At 43.1% G+C, this 12,826-nt stretch overlaps 1 protein-coding gene across 1 annotated transcript in view; it reads right to left on the reverse strand.

The window, feature by feature from the left end:
- Window positions 1-3,347: 3,347 nt before the first annotated feature.
- The window catches only part of LOC126260791 (nematocyst expressed protein 3-like), a 118,464-nt gene continuing 108,985 nt past the window's right edge, over window positions 3,348-12,826 (reverse strand). Inside the window, exon 5 of the mRNA XM_049958128.1 lies at window positions 3,348-3,352. Within this exon, the coding sequence (XP_049814085.1) occupies window positions 3,348-3,352 (5 nt within the window). The remainder of the gene's footprint in view (window positions 3,353-12,826) is intronic.

Genomic DNA, 12,826 nt, shown 5'->3' on the forward strand with positions numbered 1-12,826 from the left:
CAGGGTCTGCAGTGCGATTTCGTATGACAGCAAGGGCACCCTCTTGGATATCCCACGCACGCTAACTGCAGAATGTACGTCCATCTTGCGGTTCGACCTGTTGTGCTGCCATTCATGAACAGCATTCCAGGGGATGTTTTCCAACAGGATAACGGTCGCCCATACGCCGCTGTTGTAATGCAATAAATCGGTTACTTCAAGGATAGCTCCGAACCAGAAGTCCCGTAGCGTGCATTCCTCTGACCCTAAACGTTTTGGTGTTGCGATGTTTTCCCGTCACTGTAGTTTGCGTTTATACTTAACATGTCGTGTCTGTCTATGTGCCCAAAAATTTCTTTTAGCCTTGAAATTTGTGCACCCTCTTACTAACGGAATGCCCCTCTAGTAATGAAAATCGAACAATACTGTTGTCAATGATTGTGCTACTGTTTTTCTGTGCATTGGTTGGAAAGATTACAGTCTGCACCAGACGATACGGCTTTAGATCTTCCAACATTCTTTTACTTGAGCGGTCACCTATAGAATTAATGTTGAAGTCACCAAATACAACTTATTTTTGTTACTCTTTATAAAGCGAACCCAGAACTTTCTCTAGACTAGACAAAAATGTCCTGAAATGACAATTAGGGGACCTAAAAGAACTGTAATTAATTGTTTAGTTTCACTAAATTCAGCTGCTGCTGAACAACATCGACCTATTCATTGCGGTGCTTTGATACGCCAATAGATTCATACGTACTTGGCCCTCCACTCCTGAAAGAGCTCCTTGAAAAATAGCCTGCTAATCTGTATCGTGGAAAAGGAAGCTTCTGAATCGTCACATTATTTAAGTGGTGGACTGATGTACCGATAATGTCAGAGTCAACATCTATTAAACAGTTCACCAACTTTATTTCTAATACCTCTTATATTTGATTAAATATGCTAATTCCTTCATGCCGGAGATATTCGACATTTCTGAAGGTGGATGTTTTATTAGGGAGACTTCCCTTAAGCAGGGATACGTATCACCTGACTTCAGTCCAAAAAAGATGCACTTGTAAGAACAACTACTACAGGAGTTTTCCCATGAGTGATTCCCCCCCCCCCCCCCCCCTTGCACTACACTGTCACCCTTAAGCTTTGCGAACCTCTCCTTCCTACACCTATCGAAGAGTGCAGGCCATGCCTTGTGAAATCCGATCTATCAACAGACTCAGCTGGCACCGCTGTTTTTGAAATCACTCAACGGATAAGAAATGAGAATCACTCACCTTCTTCACTCAGGTCAAAATCAGTCTCGAACAGCAGTTAATTGAATATGTAGAACGAAATGGACAAGACTTGCAAAAGATTTTCTTTTTCTTTTTTTTTTGCCTAGTCTGTGACGTAGCATTCATCAGGAGTGGGGTAAACAGTGGTGTATAAAAAAGAATCGACACACAATTTGAATCTAGTCCTTAAAGATGATAGTAGAGGTTAAGAGGTTAAGCAGAAGTAGCCCTGTGTTTCAAAAGAGTTGAGAATGTCTACAAATTTTTGGTCTAAACGTGCAACGAAAGTAAGGAACAATGTGTGGGGACGTTTTGTTGAGTTGAGTTGGCAATGGGGTGGACATGCAGCAGGTACAGAGGACAGGGGCTACTGACAATGCGTCGTGACCCTCAAGACTGTGGCTAGTTAAGCCCCGGTAACAGGTGCAAACTTTTTTTGGAGTCGTTGTGTTTTTCACTAGCAGCATTGGTGGACCACCACCTATCCCAGGATAGTGTTACTGTAAGTTTTTCTTTCCACATTTCCGTTTTTGTAAAGTTCTTATAGCGATGCGAAACTGTACTGGTATTTTAATAATAATAATAATACTAATAGTAGGATTGTGGATTCCAAAAGCGCTTTTGATTTTGTTGACAGAGAAAGAATAGACAAAATAATTCGAGAATTTGGTGTAAATTTTAAACTGGCAGACCTAATCCGTGGAACACACACTTACAGATAAGTCTGTAAAGTAAAATTTATTGGAGAAATCTCACAGCCTTTCGAAATAAAAACAGATGTACATCAAAGTGACGGCCTATCCCCAATTTCGAATGCGAGACAGTAGATCAAGCAATAAGATTTTCAAGAAAAGAAAAAACAAAAAGTGGAGAATTGAAATTGAAACCTGGTCTTCAGATGGCCTATTCGAAGGAAAAAAAACAGTAGTAGTAGTAGTAGGCCTAGTAAAAATTATACAGGTCCGAGATGAGAATAATAGAGCCTTTTTATCTCATGAATCAGAGTTGGTGAAAATCGCTGCGAAAAAAGTTTGGAAAGAATAGATCTCCAGATATTTTTCTGAGAAGACAGAAGTGTCGATGGAGGGTGGGACGAACGTGGTCGCAATGAAATAGACGAAGATGAGGGCAGAGTGATAATCATGACGAAGAAGATGCAATAGTCGATAATGAAATGATATGTTGGGAAAAGAACCTACAGTTACACCCTAATAAAACACTCCAACAGACAATACTACTGGAGCAGGGCGCTATTGTGTTCGTCCCAGGAAGAACTACAGAAAAGACTGGTTGAAAGATCGAAAAATGTAACACATTTATTCGAAGGGTACGCAAAGAATCTTTAAGCCGTGATGTATGTAAATTACCATGCGAAAACTGATTCACTATTCAATGGATTGGCAACAGTGATTTCATAGCGATAAAAAGTGAATTACCATCATCTGAACAAAAATTTAGCTATTTTCATAACTGGGTTACACTTAATTATTCCTTAATAGCTACGGACAAGCAACTCCATGTACTGTAACTATAAAATCGCTGAATTTCCCTCGTTTTTCCACCCATAAGTATTACTCGATAGACTGATCTAGCAACTGATTGAAAACAACACTAGTGAATTCTTCCACTCTTAACAATTCGTATCTTCACAGCAACCGGTCCTATTCAATAAACTTCTCTCATGTTCGGCATTTCTTTTCGTCTATCTGTTAGTTTATTTACTCACCCTTTTGGAACATCATTAGGAACTTTGCCCATGTAAAAAAAGTTTTTCCTACGTTTTCTCAAAACTCCCATTCCTAAGACTATACTCACATATAAATCCTGTAATGTAGTACCTTAAACTGCAGTTTATGGGAAAGTACCCGTGACAATCCCAAAGAATTAAAGAAACTCTACAGGGTGTGAGGTGATTTGTTCAGTCTACATTATATTATAGACAGTCAGATATTGTACAATATCTCCTTCTGCTTGTGACATAATTTTCTAATTTATAAATTAATTATCCATCGCCAATAAACTGCCCTTTCACACACTCTTTTTTATTTCTCATATTCGTTTGCAAGTCGAGATAAACTTTGCTTTCCAATTCTTCTATACTGTAAACAATATTACAGAATTAACGATCTAATATAATTATGCCGTTAGCATCCTGGCTGTGCAAACTTTGCGGATTTGCAGAAGATCACATGCGTGCCGTCCTGACTTTGTGTCGTTGTGCAGTTGTACGCATATATTTGTTGCTAAACTACCTCACTGAAAGAAAGTAGAAAGGTTGTTCTAGAAACAGAAAAAACTGAAACCCGTTTATAAATTTAAAAAAATGAAAAGGTTGTTACAGAAATAAAGAAACAATGAAATGTTGCCCAACTATTTAGTTTAACAGTGCTTTTAAAAATTAAAAACAGCATTAGATACTTAACTTATTAACGATTACTTATATATTCATATAAAAAGAATCGCGAAAAAACACAATAAATTGCAAAACAACAGTTTAATTTGTGACTTTACTAGCACAACTAAATTAAATACGAAATTTTTAAAAAGAGTGAAGTATGTACTGCAAAATGGCTGCCTATGTCAAGGAATCAAGTTGGGCATTAAAATGAAATGTGGACTTAAACTGATGAAAGAAATTAAATAGATTGTAATTTGGTGCAGCGCAAATTTTATAATATTCGTACGTGCAGTAACGTCTGCTGCGCTCACGTCTGCCTGTTCGGGTAAGTATAGCTGTTGAATAAAACATTCTCGGTCCTCAAGCTGCGTCAATTCGAATAAAGTCCTCGAGCTTTGGATGCCCATCTCCGCCATCATCGTCAGAAGTTCACTGAGTGCTGGGGTTGCTACGGTTTCTCGCTTATATAGTTATGATGACATCATCAGCAGCCAGTCAGATAGATCCAATGTGGCGTGAGCGCGTAAGTCGGCCCGGGCAGCTAGCGGAGCACCGGTGACGTCACGTGGCGCCAGGGGCAGGCGCCACGTTTGAAACTGCCGCTCCCGCGTCCCGCATCTGTCTCTGCTTTCTTTCGATGTCCAGCGCCCGCCCCCATGTCCTGCTGAGTGTGTGTCCCTGGTCTCTATGGAAATTGTTGTTGTTCAAACGAATCTCGGCCGCTTCCTTTATAACGGAGTCCCAATACGTAGATGCATGAGCGAACACTTTTGTATTTTCGAACTGTATTCTTTGTTCGTTTTCTAGGCAATGCTACGCTATGGCTGACTTGTCAAGCACCCTTTGTTTTATATGGCTCTTGTGTTCAGTACATCGCTCTGCAAACGTGCGAATTGTTTGTCCTATATATATGCTGCCACATTCACTGGGCACACCATACACGCCGGACGCTCGAAGAGTAACGTCGTCTTTAACAGGGCGCAACATATCTCGTATCTTGGGGGCGGGCCGGAACACTGGTCTTAGCCCATGTTTCTGCAGCAGACGTCCTAACTTACTGCTAGTTGCTCCACAGTATGGCAGGAATGCAGTCCGTTTGGCCTCTTCTGCTGATTCACCAGATGTCTTTCATCGGCGGCCTTTGAAAGTGTTTGCGATGTCTCTTTCGGTGTATCCATTTTCCCCGAAAACACGTTTTAAGTTCTACAATTCAGACTGTAGGTGGTAGTCGTCAGAGATAATCCTTGCTCTATGAACCATCGTGTTTAGGACCGCTTTCTTGTGTGCAGGGTGGTGGAAACTATTGGCGTTCAAGTACCGATCAGTGTGTGTCGGATGACCAAGCTGGTCTCCTGCCTTCCGCTCAACCAAAACATCCAAGAATGGTAGAGTGCCGTGCTTCTCCATCTCGACTGTAAATTTAATCTTGGGATGGACACCATTCGTGTGATCGACGAACTGCTGTAGTGTATCTTCACTATGAGGCCATATCAGGAAGGTGTCATCAACGTATCGTAGAAAGAAAGACGGCCGTAATGTCGCAGCTTGCAGAGGCGGCTCTTCAAAGTGCTCCAGGAAGAAATTTGCGACTGCTGGAGACAGTGGTGATCCCATGGCTGTGCCGTCCGTCATCTCATAATATTCATCGCAGTACAAAAAGTACGCTGTCGTTAGGACGTGACGGAACAACTTAATGATTCCAGATGTAAAATGTTGGGCCAAAAGATCCAGCGTATCCTGTATTGGCACCCTCGTAAAAAGTGACACTAACCATTAGGTCGTTTGGGCCTATCTTCATTCTCCTGAGTGTCTCAACAAATTTCTGTGAGTTGACAACAATGTCCCAGTTTTGGTGCTAACAATCCTGCCACATGTTTAGCAAGTCTGTAGGTAGGCACTAACAATGGGCCTCAGAGGAACACTTTCCTCGTGTATCTTTGGTAATCCATAAAGCCTGGGAGGTCTGGCGGCACGAGGCGTTAATTTCTTCACCACTTCATGTGCTAAACCAGAATAATTTAATAACTTCCCTGTCTTTCTGACAATGGCCTGTGTGGGTTCACGACTAAGCTTGCGGTACGTGGCGTCTTCTAATAAATGTAGCCCCATCAGGTGGTAGTCTGCAGAGTTCAGAACCACGGTGGCATTCCCTTTGTCGGCTGCCAAGACAACCAAGTCTCCATTCTCACGTAATAACCGTAAGCAACGTCGTTCCTCCTGGCTAATATTAGATTGTGGTGGCTTAGCTTTCGCCAGGATATGACTGGTACTTAGCCTGACGTCCTCAGCTGCATCGTGCGGAAGATTTTTAATGCATTGCGCTATTCCACTGATTATATCCAATACTGGCAGACGCCGTGGATCTGGAGAAAAGTTGAGGCCTTTGCTCAGCGCTGATATAGAGCCGTCGTCCAGTTCTTGGTTGGAAAGATTAACAACCGTTCTACGGGCCTTATCGGATTTCAAAACAGTTCTTCTGTGATTCAGTCGGTCAAACCTGGCACATTGCTTCGACGTTGCCTTGGATAAACTTGCATGTTGTTGCGCTGCCGTGGCTACATCCACCAACTCCCAATCGAATGGTGACAATGTTGATGACAAAGACAGATGGCACTCACGATGTGTCTATTATCCTTAGAGCAAATGTAATAATTTTTCAACATGGCTTACGTTCACTGATGTATAAAGAAAAGATGTTGCATTCCATACTCCATCCTGTTACGGGTCGATATAAACTTTGCTCTCCAATCTTCTGTACTGTGAAAAATATTTCAGAATTAACGATCTAATATAATTATGCCGTTAGCATTTTTGTTTTATTTTCCTGAGTAATCTGTGTTCTTCCTCAGGGCTCAAGATATCTCCATACCAAATTTCATCAAAATCGGTTCATTGTTTAGTACTGAAAATGTAGCAGATGGAGATACTTTCACATTTATAATAGTAACATGGTTGAGCTGAGAAATTCAGCATTTACTGGGTATTTATTACTCCACACATCTGTTAGCCTGTCTCCTCGCTTCTCTCTCTCTGTCCATTCCAATCACCTATTACTCCATCTCCTCCTCTCTCCTATCTATCCACCTCCTCCTCCTCCTCCTCACTCTGCCCATCTCCTCCTCCCTCTCTCTTCATCCACCTCCTCCCCTCTCTCTATACATTCCCTCGTCTTCATCCATCTCCTCCCTCGTCCAGCTCGTCATTCCCTCCCATTCTCGTCCTCCCCAGTCTCCCTGTCCATTTCCCAGTCCACCATTTCACTACCTACCTCCTCCTCCCCCGCCCCCCTGCACAGTGGTGCCCGCCCGCAGCGTGGTCCAGTGCTACCCACACAGCGCGACGGTCCTGCACGAAATGTAACTGGGCAAGTGGTACTCTGTGTAGTTCACAGTAAGCAATTACTGTTTTTTCGCCCCCAGCCAAATGAGAAATACACTACTGGCCATTAACATTGGTACACCATGAATATGACGTGCTACAGACGCGAAATTTAACCGACAGGAAGGAGATGCTGTGATATGCAAATGATTAGCTCTTCAGAGCATTCACACAAGGTTGCCGCCGGTGGCGACACATACAACGTGCTGACATGAGGAAAGTTTCCAACCGATTTCTCATACACAAACAGCAGTTGACCGGCGTTGCCTGGTGAAACGTTTTTGTGATGCCTCGTGTAAGGAGGAGAAATGCGTCCTATCACGTTTCCGACTTTGTTAAAGGTCGGATTGTAGCCTATCGCGATTGCGGTTTATCGTATCCCGACACTGCTGCTCGCGTTGGACGAGATCCAATGACTGTTAGCAGAATATGGAATCGGTGGGTTCAGGAGGGTAATACGGAACGCCGTGCTGGAAACCAACGGCCTCGTATCGCTAGCAGTCGAGATGACAGGCATCTTGTCCGCATGGCTGTAACGGATGGTGCAGCCACGTCTCGATCCCTGAGTCAACAGATGAGGACGTTTGCAAGACAACAACCATCTGCACGAACAGTTCGACGACGTTTGCAGCAGCATGGACTATCAGGTCGGAGACCATGGCTGCGGTTACCCTCGACGCTGCATCACAGACAGGAGCGCCTGCGATGGTGTACTCTACGACGCACCTGGATGCGCGAATGGCAAAACGCAATTTTTTCGGATGAATCTAGGTTCTGTTTACAGCATCATGATGGTCGCATCCGTGTTTGGCGACATCGCGGTGAACGCACATTGGAAGCGTATATTCATCATCGCCATACTGGCGTATCACCCAGCGTGATGGTATGGGGTGCCATTGGTTACACGTCCCGGCCACCTCTTGTTCGGATTGACGGCACTTTAAACAGTGGACGTTACATTTCAGATGTGTTACCACCTGTGGATCTACCCTTCATTCGATCCCTGCGAAACCCTACATTTCAGAAGGATAATGCACGACCGCATGTTGCAAGTCCTGTACGGTCCTTTCTGGGTACAGAAAATGTTCGACTGCTGTCCTGGCCAGCACATCCTCCAAATCTCTCACCAACTGAAAACGTGTGGTCAATGGTGGCCGAGCAACTGGCTCGTCACAATACGCCAGTCACTATTCTTGATGAATTGTGGTATCATGTTGAAGCTGCATGGGCAGCTGTACCTCTACACGCCATCCAAGATCTGTTTGACTCAATGCCCAGGCGTATCAAGGCCGTTATTACGGCCAGAGCTGGCTGTTCTGGGTACTGATTTCTCAGGCTCTATGCACCCAAATTGCGTAAAAATGTAATCAGATGTCAGTTCTAGTATAATATATTTGTCCAATGAATACCCGTTTATCATCTGCATTTCTTCTTGGTGTAGCAATTTTAACGGCCGGTAGTGTAGGTGTTCTTCGCTCCACGGCGCTTCTTTCCGGAAAGGAAGTGATATTTGTACGACGTTTGATTGAAATCGATCCAGTGATTTAGGAGGAAACATAAACACATTTTTATGATATATACGGCGTGTCACTCCTGAATCAGGCGCATTTTATCTGTCGTTTCAGCGGATACTTGCGACTTCGTTGTTACACTGCGTCGCTGCACTGAGTCAACCCAGACAGCTCTTCCATGCGACGCTCAGGGTCGACGGAATGCGTCGGTTAGTTTCCCGTTACAAACAAAATCATTTTTGAAGCGTAATTTTAGGTGCCCATTCGATAGAACACTCCCAATGTCGACAGAATGTGTCGGTTAGTTTCCCGTTACAAACAAAATCATTTTTGAAGCGGAATTTTAGGTGCCCATTCGATAGAGCACTCCCTGATTAGTTCTAGTGAGACATATGTTTTGTCGATATGTATTAACAGAAACAAGGACGTGGATGTAATAGTTTTCCGTTCCCATCCGGATTCTTGATACCGGTGAGTCCCCTTGCCTCTCACCAGTGGGCTGCTTAATTTCAGTGAGTGCCCTTGTCCCTCAGCACTGCAGTCTCGCCATAAAATAACGCCGATATTCTCTGCAACATATATGCAGGGTGACAGTTATTAAAATATATGAAGCAAAATCATAATAACTTCTGAACGGTTTGCGTTAGGACGTTCAAACTGCACGGTTGGATGCGAGGTATGATGGGAATTAGTATGCGCATCCAGAAAGAAGAGGGAAATTGCCTTACAAAGGTCCCGAGTTCGAGTCTCGGTCAGGCACACAGTTTAAATCTACCAGGAAGTTTCATATCTGCGCACACTCGGCTGCAGAATGTAAATTTCATTCTGGAAACATCCCCCAGTCTGTGGCTAAGCCAATATCCTTTCTTCCAGGACTGCTGGTTCTGCAAGGTCTGCAGGAGAGCTTCCGTAAAGTTTGATAGGTAGGAGACGAGGTCTTGGCGGAATTAAAGGTGTGAGGACGGGTCGTGAGTCTCCTTGGGTAGTTCAGATGGTAGAGATCTTGTCCGCGATAGGCAAAGGTCCCGAGTTCGTATCTCGGTCCGGCACACAGTTTTAATTTAGTAAGCGCATACTTGGTTTGGTTTAGCAACGAAGCCCACTTTCATTTGGATGGGTTCGTTAATACGAAAACTGGCGCATTTGGGCGACTGAGGATCCGCACCTCAACGGGTGACTCTGTGGTGAGCAATGTCCATTCACCGAATAACTGGTGCTATATTCCTCGATGGCACGGTCACTACCGAACGGTACGTGAAGGTTCTGGAAGATGATTTCATTACTCTTATCCAAAGTGCTTCCCCCATGAACCATGGACCTTGCCGTTGGTGGGGAGGCTTGTGTGCCTCAGCGATACAGATGGCCGTACCGTAGGTGCAACCGCAACGGAGGGGTATCTGTTGAGAGGCCAGACAAACATGTGGTTCCTGAAGAGGGGCAGCAGCCTTTCCAGTAGTTGCAGGGGCAACAGTCTGGATGATTGACTGATCTGGCCTTGTAACATTAACCAAAACGGCCTTGCTGTGCTGGTACTGCGAACGGCTGAAAGCAAGGGGAAACTACAGCCGTAATTTTTCCCGAGGGCATGCAGCTTTACTGTATGGATAAATGATGATGGCGTCCTCTTGGGTAAAATATTCTGGAGGTAAAATAGTCCCCCATTCGGATCTCCGAGCGGGGACTACTCAAGAGGACGTCGTTATCAGGAGAAAGAAAACTGGCATTCTACGGATCGGAGCGTGGAATGTCAGATCCCTTAATCGGGCAGGTAGGTTAGAAAATTTAAAAAGGGAAATGGATAGGTTAAAGTTAGATGTAGTGGGAATTAGTGAAGTTCGGTGGCAGGAGGAACAAGACTTTTGGTCAGGTGATTACAGGGTTATAAATACAAAATCAAATAGGGGTAATGCAGGAGTAGGTTTAATAATGAATAAAAAAATAGGAGTGCGGGTTAGCTACTACAAACAGCATAGTGAACGCATTATTGTGGCCAAGATAGACACGAAGCCCATGCCTACTACAGTAGTACAAGTTTATGTGCCAACTAGCTCTGCAGATGATGAAGAAATTGATGAAATGTATGACGAGATAAAAGAAATTATTCAGGTAGTGAAGGGAGACGAAAATTTAATAGTCATGGGTGACTGGAATTCGTCAGTAGGAAAAGGGAGAGAAGGAAACATAGTAGGTGAATATGGATTGGGGGGAAGAAATGAAAGAGGAAGCCGCCTTGTAGAATTTTGCACAGAGCATAACTTAATCATAGCTAACACTTGGTTCAAGAATCATAAAAGAAGGTTGTATACCTGGAAGAATCCTGGAGATACTAAAAGGTATCAGATAGATTATATAATGGTAAGACAGAGATTTAGGAACCAGGTTTTAAATTGTAAGACATTTCCAGGGGCAGATGTGGATTCTGACCACAATCTATTGGTTATGAACTGCAGATTGAAACTGAAGGTGGGAATTTAAGGAGATGGGACCTGGATAAACTGAAAGAACCAGAGGTTGTAGAGAGTTTCAGGGAGAGCATAAGGGAACAATTGACAGGAATGGGGGAAAGAAATACAGTAGAAGAAGAATGGGTAGCTCTGAGGGATGAAGTAGTGAAGGCAGCAGAGGATCAAGTAGGTAAAAAGACGAGGGCTAATAGAAATCCTTGGGTAACAGAAGAAATATTGAATTTAATTGATGAAAGGAGAAAATATAAAAATGCAGTAAATGAAGCAGGCAAAAAGGAATACAAACGTCTCAAAAATGAGATCGACAGGAAGTGCAAAATGGCTAAGCAGGGATGGCTAGAGGACAAATGTAAGGATGTAGAGGCTTGTCTCACTAGGGGTAAGATAGATACTGCCTACAGGAAAATTAAAGAGACCTTTGGAGAGAAGAGAACCACTTGTATGAATATCAAGAGCTCAGATGGCAACCCAGTTCTAAGCAAAGAAGGAAAGGCAGAAAGGTGGAAGGAGTATATAGAGGGTTTATACAAGGGCGATGTACTTGAGGACAATATTATGGAAATGGAAGAGGATGTAGATGAAGATGAAATGGGAGATAAGATACTGCGTGAAGAGTTTGACAGAGCACTGAAAGACCTGAGTCGAAACAAGGCCCCGGCAGTAGACAACATTCCATTAGAACTACTGATGGCCTTGGGAGAGCCAGTCATGACAAAACTCTACCATCTGGTGAGCAGGATGTATGAGACAGGCGAAATACCCACAGACTTCAAGAAGAATATAATAATTCCAATCCCAAAGAAAGCAGGTGTTGACAGATGTGAAAATTACCGAACTATCAGTTTAATAAGTCACAGCTACAAAATCCTAACACGAATTCTTTACAGACGAATGGAAAAACTGGTAGAAGCGGACCTCAGGGAAGATCAGTTTGGATTCCGTAGAAATGTTGGAACACGTGAGGCAATACTAACCTTACGACTTATCTTAGAAGAAAGATTAAGAAAAGGCAAACCTACGTTTCTAGCATTTGTAGACTTAGAGAAAGCTTTTGACAACGTTAACTGGAATACCTTCTTTCAAATTCTGAAGGCTATTTACTATTTGTACAGAAACTAGATGGCAGTTCTAAGAGTCGAGGGGCATGAAAGGGAAGCAGTGGTTGGGAAAGGAGTGAGACAGGGTTGTAGCCTCTCCCCGATGTTATTCAATCTGTATATTGAGCAAGCAGTAAAGGAAACAAAAGAAAAATTCGGAGTAGGTATTAAAATTCATGGAGAAGAAGTAAAAACTTTGAGGTTCACCGATGACATTGTAATTCTGTCAGAGACAGCAAAGGACTTGGAAGAGCAGTTGAACGGAATGGACAGTGTCTTGAAAGGAGGATATAAGATGAACATCAACAAAAACAAAACGAGGATAATGGAATGTAGTCAAATTAAATCGGGTGATGCTGAGGGGATTAGATTAGGAAATGAGACACTTAAAGTAGTAAAGGAGTTTTGCTATTTATGGAGTAAAATAACTGATGATGTTCGAAGTAGAGAGGATATAAAATGTAGACTGGCAATGGCAAGGAAATCGTTTCTGAAGAAGAGAAATTTGTTAACATCTAATATAGATTTAAGTGTCAGGAAGTCGTTTCTGAAAGTATTTGTATGGAGTGTAGCCATGTATGGAAGTGAAACATGGACGATAACCAGTTTGGACAAGAAGAGAATAGAAGCTTTGGAAATGTGGTGCTACAGAAGAATGCTGAAGATAAGGTGGGTAGATCACGTAACTAATGAGGAGGTATTGAATAGGATTGGGGAGAAGAGA

This window comes from Schistocerca nitens, chromosome 5 (assembly GCF_023898315.1).
Source record: "Schistocerca nitens isolate TAMUIC-IGC-003100 chromosome 5, iqSchNite1.1, whole genome shotgun sequence".
Lineage (NCBI taxonomy): Eukaryota > Metazoa > Arthropoda > Insecta > Orthoptera > Acrididae > Schistocerca > Schistocerca nitens.